This window comes from Eleutherodactylus coqui, chromosome 13 (assembly GCF_035609145.1).
Source record: "Eleutherodactylus coqui strain aEleCoq1 chromosome 13, aEleCoq1.hap1, whole genome shotgun sequence".
Taxonomy (NCBI): domain Eukaryota; kingdom Metazoa; phylum Chordata; class Amphibia; order Anura; family Eleutherodactylidae; genus Eleutherodactylus; species Eleutherodactylus coqui.
This window is the reverse complement of record NC_089849.1, coordinates 101,724,547-101,744,475: the sequence shown is the minus strand read 5'-3', so window position 1 is coordinate 101,744,475 and position 19,929 is coordinate 101,724,547. Positions and strand designations below refer to the sequence as shown.

Below are 19,929 nucleotides of genomic sequence, written 5' to 3'. Positions count from 1 at the left end.
CTCAGCTTTTATTGGGTGCTGGAGAGCATGATCATTTTGGATTGGGCGATCTAACGGACATGCCTAGTATGAGGCACACCCGCTAGATGCAGGAGACTTCCTTCATTTCAGCAGTCAGGCACGATGGGGACAGTTACAAACTGACAACACTGAAAATTCTTGATGCCACTGTTAAAGTTTTAGGGGCATTGGTGACCACCTGGAGGCCTGCGACGACGCCTGCTGGACTGCAGTGACTATAAAGAGGGCCATTAGGTGGTCATCAGGATGTCCAGCATTTTACCATGCTGCACAATTTTTTTCTGGTAAATTTGGTTGAGGTCTGCAGTGGGACCTCTGAAGCAGATGTGAGCGAGGCCAGTGAATCCACTATAAATAAAGGCTGAACAGCTTGCAATGTCTTTGTCGGTTGGGGTATGGGTGATGACTAGAAATGAGCGAGTATACTCGCTAAAGGCAATTGCTCGAGCGAACATTGCCTTTAGCGAATATCTCCCACGCTCGAGACTGCAGGTTCGGGTGCCGCCCCGCTCTCCCACGCAGCTCCGTGCCCGCTGCCGGCACCCGAACCTGCAGTCTCGAGCGGAGGAGATACTCGCTAAAGGCAATGCTCCCTCGAGCAATTGCCTTTAGCGAGTATACTTGCTCATCTATAGTGATGACCTTTTTTAATGAGCCTGTGTATACGCTATTATATACCTACATACATGGAAGCTCATTTTCCACACTGCTCAATAATCCTCCCACCAACAAGTACATTGCAAACTGTCCATCTGGACTCCCAATTCTCTTCAACCAAGCTGTTGGGGGTGCGTACTCTGATGCTGTGGGCCCAACGTGACCTACGGACTAGGACGCTCGCAGGGCCAGTCTACAGGCTCTTCTACAACCAGGATGCACCATCATTATGAACAATGCACCCATCTGCCTAAACCAATCCCTGAAATCAGTGAGCGACGGCCACTAGACAGGGGTCGTAGAAGCAGCTTCCGCTAAGACTATGGGGCAGGCCGGCACGGATAGCTGTGCTGCATGGAAAACCCGTTTAAGTGCATTTTAAACCCCTTAGCAAGATAACTAATTTTGTCCCTAAGAGCAAGTAACAACTTTATTTTTTCATCAATTTAGCTCTACGACACCTTGTATTGTGGGACGAGTTCCAGCTTTTATAGGAACCAATTTCGGATACGTGGAATGTATTGAATAGCTTAATATTTTTTTTGCTGGGGCATTGGAAAAAGAACGGTTTCACCATTGCTTTTGGGGATTATGTTTGTGGTGTTCACAGCGTGGTATCTGTATGTTATCTGTATTCTACCAGGTTTATAAAGGTTTTATAATAAACAAGACTGTGTGGTCCCAGGTTCCAGGACATTTTCATTTTTTTATTCGCCACAGCCGTATCAGGCCATCTGCAGGACTACTCGTAGTTCTTATTGGTACTACTTTGAGGCATATACGACTCCTTATATTACAAAGTTTACCATGCTGGAAAATATTATACTTTTTTATAGTACAGCATATAATGGGTGTGGCGATACCAATAATGGGGCCTTTTTTTTCTGTATTTAAAGCCATGTGTGTGAGGTGGGATCTTAGTCCCATGTGGCGTGGCAACAGTGATGTGTAGCTGTAGGTGAAGGAGTTGGATGCTTTTCAGTACCCAGAAAAGCTGGGTGCTGAAATACCTTTGAAGTAGACTTCAGCAAAGGCTGTTACACTTCTCCCCCAGGCAGTCTCTGATGTCATACAGCCCCTCTGAAGCCAGAGCCAGCAAAATGTTTATATTAGTAGATAAGGACAGGAATTGGCCCTTCACGAGCCAATAGTTCTCTATTACCTGAAGACCATAACCTGCTGACCTGATAAATTTTGGAGGCAAAGTTACCAAAAGAACGTGCCCTTCAGACAAAGAAAAATGTAATTTCGGAATTATGATAGATCTATATGTTGCAGTCCGCTGACGAGGTTATTTTGTGGAATTTTGCATCACTGTGAATAAGATGCAGGGACTCCCATATTGGCACGATGCTCAGGAACCGAAAATTGTGTATCTTGGACCAGATGCGTCCAAAACTACTCGTGTGTTGGCTCAAAACGCACGTAAAATCATGAAAGGAACATCATTGTCATACTTTCATGGTGAGTCACACCCACACAGAGCTATGAAGGAAATATATATTCCAGGGATTATGCATTCCAAGGTAAGACAGACCCCCACGGGGGATGGAAGGAGCTGAATGGGAGTTACCCCACTGAAAGATAAAAAAAAATAATAATAAAAAAAAAATCACACACGGACGTGTGCCCGGCCTCAGCCCCTTGGAGGTCACTATACGTGATGACTGGTCCATAGTAACCCGCGAGCCTCCACACATAAGAATGGTAACACTCTTACTTCAATCCCTATATTTTACTGTCTGCGATAATCATATGTACGTCTCTTGCCGATTATCTTTAAATTAATTAGTGAGCCTCGTCTGTGTAACACGAAACCATATTCTCTGAAGATTATATTCATAATTCATAAATCGGGTTCCAATTTACCGTTAGGGAATTGGTGGTGGCAGCTGTATGCATATTGTAGTGCTCTGGAGTGCGTTAGAACGGATCAGGTGGTGATTTGAGCTTCCACTTAGCCTGCATGCAGAAGTCTGGGAAAGCTGGATACAAACCAGCCTGTATTCTAACGACTGCCAGCTGGCAATACTGCAGAGTGATTGAGGACCAGAGGCGGGATCGATAAGGATCGTCCGCTCCCCTCTCCTCTTGTCTGGAGCACAGGGCCAGGCGGATTGCTGTAGAGTTGTGGCTGTGGCTCATGGTCGCTTTTCCGGTGTCTTGGAAAGTTGGGTACCAGTTACTCCACAAGCCAAGAGCTTTTCCTCCTCGCCCTACCCTGCTATGTGACAATGTGTAAGAGAGAAAGTTTCAAGTTCCATTTAATGTAAAAGCGTTTATCTGCTCGAGTCAGTAATGACCGCAGTATCTGCAGGGTTATCGGTGCAGACCAGTGATTAGATCAGCCAGCTCTCATCATCAAACTCCTTTTCTGTGGAAAAAAAAACATGTGTGACAATCAAAGAGCAAATACACTTTTTGAGTGATCTGGGAGTAGTAACATGAACAGAACTTCATGTCTCCGGCCCCTGGGACAGGGAGATAGGCAGGGAAATCATTGATCTCTGCTGCCTACTTGTCCCGCTCTCTCTCTGCAACACACTGCCTGAAAACCGACAGATCTAAAGTCAGTATTCCCAAGCAAACCTCAAATGTCTCCACCTCCGGTGTTAGGGCTTTAGAATTATACATGATGGAATCAGGGTTACAGCCATTGAAAGGACAACGATCTCCGGTCATCCAAAACTCTAATGACCTTCTCCCTCAGAACGAACAGAGCAGTTATATACAGCAGGGTGTCTTAGGCCTCCCTCACACAGGGCGTTTTATACAGCGTTTAGCGCTGCCTGTTCAGCCCAGCGCTAAACGCTGTACAACACTCCCAATCATTTCAATGGGGCTGCTCACACAGGGCTGAAAACGCAGCGCCTCCCAACGCTGCGCTTTGACAGCGATGCAAGTTCTATTTGGGGGCGTTTTCAGCCCTGCGTCGCCCATTGAAATGAATGGGCAGCGGTTTTAGCACTGCTGAAAACGCGGCAACACTTGGTGCCGCGTTTTCGGCAGCGCTAACCGCTCGCCGATTTTCGGGGTGAGGCCGCTGCAGTCCGGATCGCGGCCGCTGGTCTCTGCCACTGATCCGGGCATCCCCTGCATTCACAAGTTTATTGCCGGAGGCCAGGTTTGAGAACCCTGCCTCCGGCAATAGAGTGCTGTGATTGGTTGTCGGCACGATCGATGCCCAATCACAGCCCTTCATTGACTGTTTCAGCCAATCAGCGCTGGCAAGCCCTGATTGGCTGAGACAGTCAATGAAGCGCTGTGATTGGGCATCGAGCAAACACCAACAACCAATCACAGCACTCTATTGCCGGAGGCGGGGTTCTCAAACCTGGCCTCCGGCAATAGACTTGTTAGTGCCGAGGAAGCCCAGATCAGCGGCAGAGACCAGCAGCCGCGACCCGGACTGCAGCAGCTAGGTGAGTATTGCTTTTTTTTTTTTCTTTTCAGCATTCTTGGCTGCGTTTTCAGCTGAGCTAAAAACGCAGCCAAAACGCTGGCATAAAGTAAGCCAGCGCTGCTGAAACGGGGCGGAATCTGCAGTAACGCAGCGTTGAAAAACGCTGCGTTTCTGCAAACGCCCTGTGTGAGGGAGGCCTAAAGGTACAGTTGCAGAGGTGGGGCTACTTGCTCTGCCTACGTCTAGGATTATCATATTTTATCACATATATATACAGTGGTGACTTGGGTAAAGAGCTTAATTTGTTCCGTGACGGAGCTCTTAACCCAAAACACTCGTAAGTCAAATCAATTTTCCCCATTAAAATGAATGGAAAAGCTATTAATCTGTCACGTAGCTCTCCCACTGATTTCAATGGGGATGGCGTTGCCCCATTGAAAGCAATAGGACACCAGCACCCCCGCAGTGATTTTCGGGGGAAGGGCTTTAAATATAATCCCTTCCCTGAAAATCTATATATAATTATATATACACACACACACACCTGTCTGCCGGGCTTGGGCACGTCTAACCGCCGCATTAAAAATGCAGGGAGAACAAGCGGCAGCTAGACATGCCTGAGCCCTGGCAGCGGCGGAGAGGGGAGTATTTTTTTTACTGCAGCTAGGGATGGTTTTTCAGGGAAGGGCTTATATTTAAAGCCCTTCCCCAAAAAAATCACTGCATGGGTTGCCAGCAGGCCATTGCTTTTAATGGGGCCACCAGCAGCAGCAGCGGCCCTATTGAGAAAAACAAAACTATTTCTATCAGGAATAGCGCTCAGAGTATAAAACCTTATTATCTATCTATCTATCTAGAGAGGACTCACCTGGTGCTAGCGGTCCCGTCCCCAATACAGGGAACTGACCGCTGCACCTCAGGAACCGACCCTGTGCAGCACTCGTGCGTCCAACAAAACTCCCTTGCTTTAACCAGATGTCTCCGGTGAACAGCAGGATCTTGGAACCAGAATCCAAAAGGAGGACCCAGAAGTTTTTTCTGACCCCATTTAAAACCAGTTTTGATACCAGGAGGACTTAATGAGGTGTTCGGAAAAATTTAAATAGTGCTTCAATACAACCTAAGGTTTTAAAAAAACGCACCACTTATAGATATAGATTGATCATGCATGAATTTGAATAGTATATTCACTGTAGTAACCCCAAAAATGTTTTGTCTTTTGTAGGTATAAGTAGTATTTATGAAATATGTTGATTTTAAATAGTTAATTAATAATCTGAATTTTAAAAACTTTATGAGACATAATATCCAAAGAAACAAGTTTCTCCCCTAAGTAGCAGGTTATAGCAGCCCCAGTCTTATGTTCTGTCTGTATCCTCCTCTTAGCAGACAAACAGCCTCTCATCCTACGCCGCTCGATCCCAGCGGCTTCTCAATGAATGATAGGAGCTCGGATGATTATGCTCACGTTCATATACGATTAAGGGTTAACTAAGAGGTGTAAATCTAATGAGGAAGGAAGGTGTATGATGAAAATGAGGTGATCAAGATCTGGAAAGATCGAAACGCGTCCTCGGGAAGAAATGTTATCTCTAATCATCCGAGCGCCTATCATTCATTTTTGTCTATAATGAGACATAATTGTTGTTTTTAGAAAATGTGTAGCTTATTATGTTTTCTAAATCTTGATACCGGTTTGTTTGTTTTTTACTTTAGGAAAATGAGGAAGATTTGGGTCATCTGTGTTAAAAATGGCTGAAGCGCAAGTTCTGTGTTCTTAATTGAAATATGGAACGCAGACGCATAGTGCGCAGTGACATGGATGCACTAAGCGTCATCGAGCACTTTCCTCACGGTGCTAGACGTGGACGCACTGTGCGTCAAGGTCAAGAAGTGAGGACCCCTTTCACGGAGACGTGGAAGCAGATCGCGTCATTACGTAGTGATGTAACGTGCGGCAGAAGAGTTTTTGTGCACATAAGGAAGGAGTTTGACAGAATGTTTGAAAAAGGGGCGCTACAGCCCCGAAACGCGTTGCATCGGAAATATATGCCGGTTACATTTTATGCATTGTTTGGTATTGTCTGCTTGTTTAATAAATCCCAGTCTGCCATCTTAAGGATCTGGTGCCTTGATACCCTGTTGGTGGTGACTGCTTAAACCTCATCTATTAAAAAAAGGGGGTGTCCAAAGAGGGGACCTCCCAAAGAAGCAAGTGCTTCTATAGAAAAAAAGAGACAATCGTTTTACACTTGATCCCTATAAGAAGCGAGGGACCAAGATAGATATTTTGTTTCTTTTTCTGTGGGAGCAAGGCTCTTAACCCCTTAGTGACAAAGCCTGTTTGCGCCTTAGTGACGGAGCCAAATTATGGAAATCTGACATGCGTCGTTCAACGTAGCATAACTCCGTAAAGGCTTTACATATCCAAGTGATTCGGACACTGTTTTTTCACCACATGTTGTACTTCATTTTGGTTGTAAAAAGAGACCAATATAATTTGTGTATATTTATTAAAAGCGCCAAAATTGGGAAAATTTTTAAAAAAGTCATTTTTTTTCACATTTTCAACTGTAACATCTCAAATATGTCCAAACATACCGTACAAATTTTTGATAAGATATATATTTCCATCTGTTTACTTTATTCTGAATGCACACTTGAAAAACTTTTGTGCTTTTTTAACCATTTAGATGACGTACAAATTTAACATTACTTTTCAGCATTTTGAGGAACACTTTGTTTTCCTGCACCAAGCCAAGTTTGCAAAGGCTCATGAGTGTCATAATAGTAGATTCCCCCCAAATGACCCCATTTTAGAAAAACTACACCCCTTAATGTATCCACTGAGGGGTGTCATGAGTATTTTGAGCTACCGTTTTTTCAGGAATTAATTAAATTTAGAGGAGAAAAAATAAAATTTCATAATTTTTCAAATATGTCATTTTAAAGACATATTTTTTTCCTATAGTGCCCATGAAAATGAGGATTTACACCCCAAAATGGATACCCCAGTTTCTCCCGTGTTCAGAGACATACCCATTGTGGCCCTAATCTTATGTGTAGATGCACAACGGGGCCTAAAATGAAAGGAGTAGTCGGTGTCTTTCAGAACATACATTTTGCTTGAAGGCGTTTTAGGCCCCATAGCACTTTTGTAGAGCTCTTGAGTGGCCAAAACCATAGAGAACCTCCACAAGTGACCCCATTTTGAAAACTAGACCCCTTAACGAATTTATATAGGGGTGTACTGCCCATTTTGAGCCCACAGTTTTTGAATGAATTCTAGCAAAGCAAAGCATTTTTTTGTTAATTCTGTCATTTTAAAAACAGGTTTTTTTGTACAGCACACATAGGAATGAAGACTTCCACCCCAAAATGGATACCCCTGTTTGTCCCGTGTTCAGAACCATACCCCTTGTGGCCCTAATCTACCTAAAGGACACATGGCCAGGCCTATAATGGAAGGAGCACCCGTTGGATTTCAGGGTACAACGGAATAAATTCCAGGCCCCATTGCCCACTTGTAGAGACATTGAGCGTCTAAAATGATAAGGAACCCCCACAAATGACCCCACTTTAAAAACTAGACCCCTTAACACATTCATCTAGGGGTGTACTGTGTATTTTGACCCCACAGTATTTGAATGAATCTAAGCAAAGCAGAAGGAAAAAATTACAATTTTCATTTTTTTTGCAATTTTTTCAATTTAAAAACATTTTTTTTTTGTACAGTGTACATAGGAATGAAGACGTTCACCCCAAAATGGATACCCCCGTTTGTCCCGTGTTCGAAAACATACCCATTGTGGCCCTAATCTACTTACAGGACACATGGCAAGGCCTACAATGCAGGGAACACCCATTGGATTGCAGAGCCCAACTGAATAAATTCCAGGCCCCATTGCCCACTTGTACGGAATAAAAATTGACACCTTAAAAAAATCCTCCCTCCCCCTCCCCCCCCCCCCCCCCCACACTCCGCGCCCTTTTCGGCGTTCCCCAAATCTTAGATAAAAGTAATAATGTGAACTGTGTAGTATTTCCAAAGACGGGTAACTACGGAGGCTGGTTGGGATGGGTACATGGGGCAATAAAACCGGTATCCCCCCTCCTCTCATGATTTTGGGGGTATTTTGTGACCTCAGCGGCGGGGATGGAGTGTAAAAAGTGGCGCTCTGTGAGTCTCCGTAAGCTTAATGAGGTGCGGCGGTCTCACACACAAGGCGCTCAACAAGCTGCTCCTGGTACTGCAGGAAGGCGAGCGTTCCCAGGGCTTCTTGTAAATTGCGTATTACAGGTAGCGGTCTAAATAGCGCCGGGCTCCCGCAGCCGTAGGTGGAATCAGCTTGCGGAGGCCCGCAGCGGATCCCAGCTGTGATCCCGGCTGTGACCCTGCGTACGGCCGCGTAATGTACTGCGCATAACTGCCTACTCACACAGGCGGTCATGCGCAGTACTTTTTTTTTTGTTTGCATTTCCCGCACCGTCGCTTAGCGATGACGCGGGTACCCGCAGCCCGTATACAAGGTAGTTGCATATGGGCTGCGGGTATATCCGCGACCACGGAGCACAATGGGCTCTATGTTGCGGATATCCGCGGTAAAATAGAACCTGCTGCGTTCTCTTTTCTGCGAGTGGATTACACAATTCCAACCTGCTAATGTGAGCGGAATTGTGTAATCCAATGCGATTGATCTGCGTATTACCACGGATCAGACGCATGCGGAATCTGTAATTCCTATCCGGTCATGTGAGACCGGCCTAAGGTAGATCGCTACCTTTTTATCACGTGACCGGGGACCGCTCAACGAGGCCACCCGTCACTGCTCCAGGCTCTCGGCGACCGTTGGTTGCTGGGATCAAGGAGCTTTTAAATTTCCTGGGCTCCCTGACTCCTGCACATGTGTCCGGTGTTTTGCCGGCGGTCGCATGCTCAGAATCCGGGAAAATTCACGGAAGAAGATCGCGTCGGGTGCAAATACTGAGGCCCCCGGTAAAAAGATTCAACTCCTCTCACCGATCGCATCGGTGAGGGGAGATGAACCTTCACCTTTTTTTTACTTTTACGTGATCACCATTATCCATTGGATAACGGCGAACACGAGACCAGGAACCGCTCACGGCGGATCTCCGTGAAATCTCCAGGCTCTTGGCTAAGTTTTGTACCCAGGAGCAGGGAGATTTTAAATTACGCTGGCAATCCACAGCTTTTGCGCATGCGTCCGCCACTTTGGCGACGGGGGCGTGCGCAGAAGCTGGGGTAAGGTCCGCGGATAAATCCGCGGGCCTTAGGTACGCCATTTCATCCTCCCTCACGGATATGATCCGTGGGGGGTGATGAGACGCAAGCTTTTTTAACTTTTTTTAAACTTTTTTTTTTTTTTTTGCTTTTTACACTTTTTTGTTTTACCTTTTTACACTTTTTTTTAAACTTTACATGATCACTGTCATCCATTGGATGACAGTGATCATGTGCCCAGTGACATCCCTCTGCTCCGGGCTACACATGGCAGCCAGGAGCAGAGGGATTTTAAATTTCCCGGGCCTCGAGCCCCTCTGTGCACGCGCCCGATGACTGACATTGGGCGCGCATGCACAGACGGGGACCTCGGGGAGGACTTAGGTGAGTATTTTCACCTCCCCTCATGGATCGGATCCATGAGGGGAGGTGAAACTGACACTTTAAAACTTTTTTTTACTTTTTCGCGATGGCCGCTATCTAATGGATACCTTCAGGAGCCAGGAGATTTTAAATTTGGCGGGGCTCCCGGGCTTCTGCGTATGCGCATGACGTCATCGTCTGGCGAGCATGCACAGAAGACCGCCGGCGGGTCCGGGAGGACCAGAATCTTCGGGGGCAACGTGCAGAAGGCGGGTGAGTATTTTCAGCTGCCCTGATGGATCCGATCCATCGGGGCAGCTGAATCTTTACTTTTTTACAGTGTTTTATTTACTTTTTTGCGATTGGCGCTATCCATTGGATAGCGCCGATCGCAATGCCGGAGGGGACTGCCAGCATCCTGGGATGACAGCTCCATGCTGTCGGCTACATGCGGGCACCGACAGCATGGAGCTATCACGTCCTCAGGCAAGTGGGCATTAATCCAAAGAGGATGCATAAAACTACATCCTCTAGGATTAAAGCCCACCTGCTGAGGACGTAGTTTCCCGATGGGGCGGTCGTTAAGGGGTTAATCCAAATTTTTGCTCTTAAGCCCGCCTACAGACGGCTAGGTAGGATTCCGCTGCGAGAATTCTTGCAGCGGGACCCGACCCGCGCCTTTGCAGGGACCAGTGCGGGTCTCACCTGCTCCCGCTACTACGGCTTTCTGATGGTTGCCGTCCAGCCGGCGCATGCGCAGGGCGGACCGCTGTCTGCCTAGGATTGTGTTTTCTAATGCAATCCTATGGCAGCGTCCATGGGCGGAAATTCTGCGGGAAATCCCACTGTGGAATTTCCGCCCATGTGCAGGGGGCCTAAATCAGACCAAACATTTGGGAGAGAGCCTGCTCTCAAGTCAAAAAGCTTGTAATCTGAAGCACTTTTAACCCAAGGTATCACTGACCGACTGTCTTTTTATACACATAGTACATCTCAGTATCTATGCACCCACGCAGAGCGATCAGACAGTGGGAAATACGCCCAGCATACAGGACAAGAGAAGTGGTACTGTGTAGTGTCCTTATATACAGAATAAGAGAATATACTGAGAATTACACCAGCATACAGCACAAGAGAAGTGGTACTGTGTAGTGTCCATATATACAGAATAAGGGAATATACTGAGAATTACACCAGCATACCGGACGAGAGAAGTGGTACTGTGTAGTGTCCATATATACAGAATAAGAGAATATACTGAGAATTACACCCAGCATACAGGACAAGAGAAGTGGTACTGTGTAGTGTCCATATATACAGAATAAGAGAATATACTGAGAATTACACCAGCATACAGGACAAGAGAAGTGGTACTGTGTAATGTGCATATATACAGAATAAGGGAATATACTGAGAATTACACCAGCATACGGGACGAGAGAAGTGGTATTGTGTAGTGTCCATATATACAGAATAAGAATATACTGAGAATTACACCCAACATACAGGACAAGAGAAGTGGTACTGCGTAGTGTCCATATATACAGAATAAGGGAATGTACTGAGAATTACATCCCCCCATACAGGACAGGAAAAGTGGTACTGTGTAGTGTCCATATATACAGAATAAAAGAATATACTGAGAATTACACCCAGCATACAAGACAAGAGAAGTGGTACTGTGTAGTGTCCAAATACACAGAATAAGGGAATATACTGAGAATTACACCAGCATACAGGACAAGAGAAGTGGTACTGTGTAGTGTCTATGTATACAGAATAAGGGAATATACTGAGAATTACACTCAGCATACAGGACAAGAGAAGTGCTACTGTGTAGTGTCCATATATACAGGATAAGGGAATATACTGAGAATTACACTCAGCATACAGGACAAGAGAAGTGGTACTGTGTAGTGTCCATGTATACAGGATAAGGGAATATACTGAGAATTACACTCAGCACACAGGACAAGAGAAGTGGTAGCGTGTAGTGTCCATATATACAGAATAAGAGAATATATACGGAGAATTACACCCCCCATACAGGACAGGAAAAGTGGGACTGTATCGTGTCCATATATACAGAATAAAAGAATATACTGAGAATTACACCCAGCATAGAGGACAGGAGAAGTGGTACTGTGTAGTGTCCATATATACAGAATAAGGGAATATACTGAGAATTACACCAGCATACAGGATAACCGAAGTGGTACTGTGTAGTGTCCATATATACAGGATAAGGGAATATACTGAGAATTACAACAGCATACAGGATAAGAGAAGTGGTATTGTGTAGTGTCCATATACACAGAATAAGGGAATATACTGAGAATTACACCAGCATACAGGATAAGAGAAGTAGTACTGTGTAGTGTCCACATATACAGAATAAGAGAATATACTGAGAATTACACCAGCATACTGGATAAGAGAAGTGGTACTATGTAGTATCCATATATACAGAATAAGGGAATATACTGAGAATTACACTCTACATACAGGACAAGAGAAGTGGGACTGTGTAGTGTCCATATATACAGAATAAGGAAATATACTGAGAATTACACCCAGCATACAGGACAAGAGAAGTGGTACTGTGTAGTGTCCATATATACAGAATAGGAGAATATACTGAGAATGACACCAGCATACAGGACAAGAGAAGTGGTACTGTGTAGTGTCCATATATACAGAATAAGAGAATATACTGAGAATTACACCAGCATATAGGACAAGAGAAGTGGTGCTGTGCAGTGTCCATAGATACAGAATAAGAGAATATACTGAGAATTACACACTACATGCAGGACAAGAGAAGTGGTACTGTGTAGTGTCCATATATACAGAATAAGAGAATTACACCCAACATACAGGACAAGAGAAGTGGGACTGTGTAGTGTCCATATATACAGAATAGGAGAATATACTGAGAATGACACCAGCATACAGGACAAGAGAAGTGGTACTGTGTAGTGTCCATATATACAGAATAAGAGAATATACTGAGAGTTACACCAGCATACAGGACAAGAGAAGTGGTGCTGTATAGTGTCCATATATACAGAATAAGAGAATATACTGAGAATTACACCAGCATATAGGACAAGAGAAGTGGTGCTGTGTAGTGTCCATATATACAGAATAAGAGAATATACTGGGAATTACACACTACATGCAGGACAAGAGAAGTGGTACTGTGTAGTGTCCATATATACAGAATAAGAGAATTACACCCAACATACAGGACAAGAGAAGTGGGACTGTGTAGTGTCCATATATACAGAATAGGAGAATATACTGAGAATGACACCAGCATACAGGACAAGAGAAGTGGTACTGTGTAGTGTCCATATATACAGAATAAGAGAATATACTGAGAATTACACCAGCATACAGGACAAGAGAAGTGGTACTGTGTAGTGTCCATATATACAGAATAAGAGAATATACTGAGAGTTACACCAGCATACAGGACAAGAGAAGTGGTGCTGTATAGTGTCCATATATACAGAATAAGAGAATATACTGAGAATTACACCAGCATATAGGACAAGAGAAGTGGTACTGTGTAGTGTCCATATATACAGAATAAGGAAATATACTGAGAATTACACCAGCATATAGGACAAGAGAAGTGGTGCTGTATAGTGTCCATATATACAGAATAAGAGAATATACTGAGAATTACACCAGCATATAGGACAAGAGAAGTGGTACTGTGTAGTGTCCATATATACAGAATAAGAGAATATACTGAGAATTACACCAGCATATAGGACAAGAGAAGTGGTACTGTGTAGTGTCCGTATATACAGAATAAGACGCATTGTCCACGGGTGGATTTGACTTGCTGAATCTGCACAGATCACCCACGAGGGAGATCCGGAAATGAAGCTGCCCCTAGGGAAGCATGGGCATCCGCAAATGAATTCCAGCATACAGATTTGTTTTGCGTAAAACAAATGGTCTGAAAAAATAAATTGCGACATGCTCCATTTCAGTGCGGTTCCCATATGGATGGCTTGCATTGAAGTCAATAGAAGCCGTCCGATCCGCGGGAAAGCAGGAGATTTGAAAAAAAAAATTCTGCACTGCACATGTCTGACGGCGAGCCGTGTGGACCATCCGCAGTACAGAGAAGCCGGAAATATGATGCAATGTCTTCTGGGAGGGTGGGTGGTAAGGGTGGCAAGGGTGCCATGGGGACTCTAACACTCATCCACAGACAAAAAATGACAAGGCGTGAGGCCTGGGGAACATGGAGGCCAAGGAAGACGTTCGCTATCATCACCACCTGCACCGCCTAGCCATCAGTTTAGTAGTCACCTATTGAGTTCACTGTGAAAGTAAAGGGGGTGGGGGCGGAGAAACTGTTGGAAGAGGGAACCTGGAATTTCCTGTTCCAACTCCGGCAGAAGCCATATCTATAGCGTCCGGGTACGAAATCCTCAGAATTGTTTCCTCATGGAAAAAGAAGGGACCGCACACCTACAGGTTATATAGCGCACATCACTTTCACCTTGGGGGGCGCGCATACGCTCCATATAGACAGGTGGGTTTTCCTCCACAGATTCGGCCATTACATTTGTTAACTGGGTGATGAGGCCGCCTTCCCCCTGCAGACAATCACTAAATATTCCATGAATCCATTGCTCTCCACTAGGTAGGGATAACACAGCCAACGTCTGCACAGAATCTCCCATACGGTCGGCCGCGGTACGTCTAATTCTCCGCTCGCTCTGTTGGTGGATTTCCGAAGACTTCATGTGTTACTTGCCCGGACGTGCTTTACTGTTTCCACGCTTACTGGTGGACGGACGGATGATTTTCGCTTACAGATGCAACCTTTTTCCATAAAATTGGAGTGTCACTTATGAATCACGGGCCTGCTGGGCAGATCTGCACCAAGCTTTATTCGGAAATGACATTGCACACTCATCCCAGGCCGGTAGACGTGAAAAAGAAGGCCCCAAATAAGGGAGATGGAATAATACCTCCACAGTGCCACCTATTGGAAGGTAGCATTCCTTCAAGCTGTTCAGTTGAAACGCGTTAGCGGTTGTGAGCAGACGTTTGTATGTCTCTATATATTTTAATGGTTACCTCACAATAAAGTATTAAAGATTTTACATCCTCGCCAGATTATTTTGCCCTTGGATTTCCTCATTTTTCAGCATTCTTTTAAGCCAAAGCCAGACTCTTTATACAAGCCTTGTAACAATGACTGGGAATTTAAAGCTAAGCCAGACTCCATGTACAGACAGCTGTTTCAGGGTTTTTGCCCTTCATCTGAGTACAGTAGGAGTCTGGCTTTGCTAGTGAGAGGCCTGGGACAGGGGTCAGAGTCTGGCTTTGCTTTTAATTTCCAGTCATTGTTACAAGACTTGTATAAAGAGTCTAACATTAGCTTGAAGGAATGCTGCCTTCCAATAGGTGGCGCTGTGGAGGAATCAAAGACCCAAAACGCTTTCCTGCCTTCGTTGGCAATTATCTTGTCTCATATCCCCCTAGCGACGACTACGGCAGAATAAAACTTTTTGGTCCTCATTTAGCAAAACTGTCTACCAGTAAGATGGTCCTTGTTGCCCACAGCAACCAATCAGAGCACAGCTTTCTTTAAACCTCAGAAGCTTGAGAAATGAGAGCTGCGCTGTGATTGGTTGCACTGGTCAACAAGAACATTGTATAGTAGAGAGTTTTGGTGAATGAAAAGGTTTGTTTCCATTGATATCAGAGTTATGTATCAGAGTATTAAAAGTGGCGCGTTATGAGGGTATTATGGGGAAGATAATCTGTATAATCAGCGACGGATACATGTCTAACCCTCTCAGAAGGGCAGCATAGGTGCCAGGCTTGTTATACAGGACTGTGTAAAGGTACTTTTACAGTCAGGTGCTTAAATGCCCCCCAGCAGCCTCAATGATGATCGCTCCTGTCCCTACACACAGGAGTGATGACCGCTCACGGAACGGAGGTGGAGGGCGCTGGAGATCTTTCGGCCACCATTCAGGGTGAACTGGCCGTCGTTCATAGAGGAGCAAGAAACTAAGCGACACCAACAAGTGAGCGATCCTCGCTCAGCCGCCCTGTCGGGGCCCATGTTGACCCGGGACAACGGTCACTTGTCATCGCTCTAGTAAGTGATTCCTTGGACAACTATCAGCACTCGTAAAAGTACCCTTAGAAAGGAACCCACCAGAATGATAATGCAGAACACAGAGTTAAATTGTTACAAGGTCTTCTACAGCTGCCGTCTATTCTGCATCTATGTGCTGTGTAGGTGAACACACTCTATTACTCCCTGTTATCAGCTAGCGATGGCCAAGGAGAGGCTGACTGTAGGGCAGGGGAGTATAAGCTGTTGTTCCCTGTTATCAGTCATGCAAGTATGTGTAGAAGCTCATTATTAAGGCCTTCTACATGAGTCATCATTCGCACGAGCAAACAATGACCATTTCCTGTTTCATTCCCACACATATAATAAGTTACATTTAGTTCGCTGCATCGTTCGGTCATTCACATTCATGAATTATCGCCATGTTTACACTGAACGATTATCGTTCAAATTTGCATGATTCCAGCGGTTTTTGAACAATGATCGTTCCGTGTCAATGTGCCCTAAGATAGTTGAATCGAATCCATTGTTCCCTGTTATCAGCCATTTCAGTCAGGTCCATCTCTGTAGAGATATTTACATCCATTTGTGACCGATATCAAACACTCCAGCACTGATATAATCTCCAGAGGCATTTCTATCATGTGTGACTGAGATCAGCCACTCCTCTTATAATGCTCCAGCACTATTATAAGCTACAGACTAGGAGGGTTACCAGCCCTTTAAAGACAAGACCGCATCTCAGTTATTCCTGAGGCAATTCTATACAGAGAGCTTAATGTGCCAGTACTTCAGTCCTTTTCCTGTCAGTACCATTATGACCCAGCAGATGGCAGTGTGGTGCCATGATTGAGACATCAGTAAATGATGAGCATGTGCAGGAATGTGGGGCACCGGGCAGGGAGGTCAGGTAACATTGGGCACCTGAAGCCCGCACAAGAGAAAGATTAGGAAGTGGCTAAAGAGGAGGTGATCTAGAAAGCTGGAGCACAACGTTCCCTCATAAACCGGTCAGATCATCGAAAATGGAAAATCTTTGCAGGTCTTTTACTAAGTCGCATCCTGTCTTATGATGTAGTCACCTCCAGAGCTGCAACGACAACTCCAATATATGTCAGCACAGAGTTCACAAACTGAAAATGGGAGATCCAACTCTTAGCAGTTTAGCTGAGCACCCATGATGCACTCTGTTTTGGCAACTAGCAGAATTGTGAATGCAGCTCTGGATGTGACTAAGTACAACATGAGATCATTACAAGATAAGTAAAGTTGCAGATAACAGCTGATAGTATTCAGCAGGAGTGAAGCTGCAGCGCTGCCATCTCTGGGTGGCACCGCACCGCTCTCCGTGTCCTGCCTTCAGTAAATACACTTTATTGATTGAGCGTTCTGAAGGTTATTACCTCCATCCCACCGCAGATTATCTCAGGTACATTTAGGAACACCCTGTGGAGTTTACACTAACCTCCGCAGATGTGAAATAAAACTGGGAGGAGGTCAATGACCAAACTGCAGGTTTAAAGGACACATGGCAAGTCACAGCAGATGTGGATTATTAACAGAAAAGCTCCCCTAGTGGCCAGGAATGACACTGCAATAATCACATGGACTAGAAGAGACTAGATTAGACCCTTTCAAAGTAGTAGAGACGTTTATAGAGCAGTTCCCCTGGCAGCAATGTATGAATGACGCCCCCATAGAGGTTTACAGGGGAATGCATCACATTCTGAGCGTCCTGACCTGCAGACCGCCGGCAGCGGCTGTACAACGCGCGAGACCTCCAGCCCGCTCCGCCTCCATTTACTGAGCGATCCTTGCGCAGGAGCGATCATCGCTAGGATGACTGTCCGGAATGGAGCGCCCGACAGTCCTGTGAAAAGGACCCTTAAGGTGCTTTTAGACGGAATGATCATCGATCAAACGAGCGAAAGTGTATGATAATTGTTTGCTCTAAACGCAAGTCAAGGACTGGATGCCGAACGAGAATCTTCACTGTTCCTCGTTGTCCATTTTATGCAGCATAAAAGCCACCATAGGCTCGTTCACTAATCGTTCGGTTACGTGGCGCTCATTCGGTCGTCCTCCGTCACTAATACAGCGAATGTGAACGATTTCGCGTTTGAACGAGCAACAATGTATTTGCTGTATAAACAGCGCGAGGGTAGCGGTGACGTCACTCACTCATTTAAACGATAATCGGCTCGTCTAAAAGGACCCTTAGAACAAGCCATGCTACAGACTGTCAAAACCGCTAGAAGAGCGCCCCCAGTGGTCTGGGTGTCAATGACACTGTTATAGAAGCTTAGAAAGGAATGTGATTTTTGCTTAGCAGGTCACTCTGTAGAACATTAATCGGAGAGGAGTAAATGTCCTGCGGGTGATCAGAGCAGCAGCGCTGAGAGCAATCCAGCACCCCCTACCTATGGCTGACGGGACTATGCGGGGGCAGCTAATATCACAGCTCCTCATTACAACCGAGACGTGTCTGAGGATTAGCGCAGTAATTCATCCTGCCGGAGCATTTCATGGCGGAATCTGCAGAGATGTAATTACACGTTCTTAGCATGGGACAAGAGGGAGAGGGGGCGATGCTCTGCGCCCCCAGATATACAACAAGGGTACGATCTGTGGACCCTGCGGGGGGTGCATCCAAAGCACTGAACAATCTAACGTCTAATCACCACAGAGCCAACCGAGCGGCCATTAAAGTGTAATCATCTTACCTACCAATAAGTTATAACTACTCCTGGAATATTTCATGAAGCCTGCAACGGCTGGTAACAGGGAGCAGTAGACTGCATTTACCTGTCCTACAGGCATTCTCTCCCCAGCCTGAAATAGCTGATCAAAGGGAGCAATAGATGCACATCACACAGGTACAAAATCAAGCGCTTGTAATATGAAATCGATGCTTTAAAGCTGCACTGAGACCTCCCAATAAGCAGCAGAGCGAGTTTACTGCCCTCCGTTTACACCAGAGGGTTGTTAATGCAATTAATACTAAAACATCAGGTTCTTATTGCTGGATTTTGGAGCAACAGATTGTATTCACCTCTATGGTCCTGCAGTCATCATCTCCCCAGCCTGAGGTGGCTGATAACAGAAGACAATAGATTCTATTTACTTGTTCTATAGTTTCTCTTCCAAGCCTGAAATAGATGCTAACATAAAACAGTAGATTGCTTGGACAGCTTGGAATGGCTGATAACAGAGGACAATAGATTGAACCCATCTCTGGTACATCATTTCTTGAGGCAGTCGGAGCCTCACCTGTGACATTCAGCTTGTCTCCAATCACCTCGGCCTTCAGGAATATCCTCCCCCTCTTCTCTGTATGGTCCATTCCACACAGACTGGGCACGTTGACGACACAGATTTTATGTACATTCATGTCACATGCTGCGAGGAACACAAGACACGGAATTAGTGACACACATACAGCTGTGCAGATCAAACATCCTGCGCTGACTTGTTCTATAGCTTTATAGCTGTCCTATCGGTCATTCTGATCCAGAGCTCTAGACATAGATATAGGATAGCATTCATTCTGCCTGCAGCCTCCACTAGGGGGAGCTCATCGCAGACTATGTTTAATGTGTATACAGTGAGTTCCCCCTAGTGGTGGCTGCAGGAGCATAGAATATTAACTGTATTGTGATAACGGATCACCACAACAGCTTACAAGATCTCTTCATGTTCAGGAGGCACATGCTGGATACAATGCATTCAGTAAGTCTTCAGCCCCTTTCAGGTTTTTACATGTTACTATTTTGCGGCCTTGTGCAAATGAAAAAAAAAAAAAAAAAAATTTTCCCCATAATGACAACAGAATGTTAGGAATCTTTGCAAATTTAAAACTAAATAAATAAAAAACGACCATCATGCATTGACACAAGTGTTCAGCCCCTTTGGTAGGGCACTTCATATCTAGCCATGGGGGCTACCAATCATCTTAGAGATGTTTCTACACTTGGATTGGAGTCACCTGGGGAAAATTCAGCTGATGTCCTAATTTTGAAAGATACAGCCCAGCCTATATAAGGTGTCACAATGCAGATCAGCCAAGCCATGATGAAGCCATGTAGAGCTCAGGGACAGGATGTGTGGAGGCGCAGATCTGGG

At 45.2% G+C, this 19,929-nt stretch overlaps 1 protein-coding gene across 2 annotated transcripts in view; it reads right to left on the bottom strand.

Moving 5' to 3' along the window:
- Positions 1 to 19,929, bottom strand: part of PRKCA (protein kinase C alpha) — a 223,879-nt gene that overhangs the window by 62,333 nt on the left and 141,617 nt on the right. For both annotated transcript variants that reach the window (XM_066588241.1, XM_066588242.1), the window contains exon 5: positions 19,078 to 19,206. In XM_066588241.1, the coding sequence (XP_066444338.1) occupies positions 19,078 to 19,206 (129 nt within the window). The remainder of the gene's footprint in view (positions 1 to 19,077; positions 19,207 to 19,929) is intronic.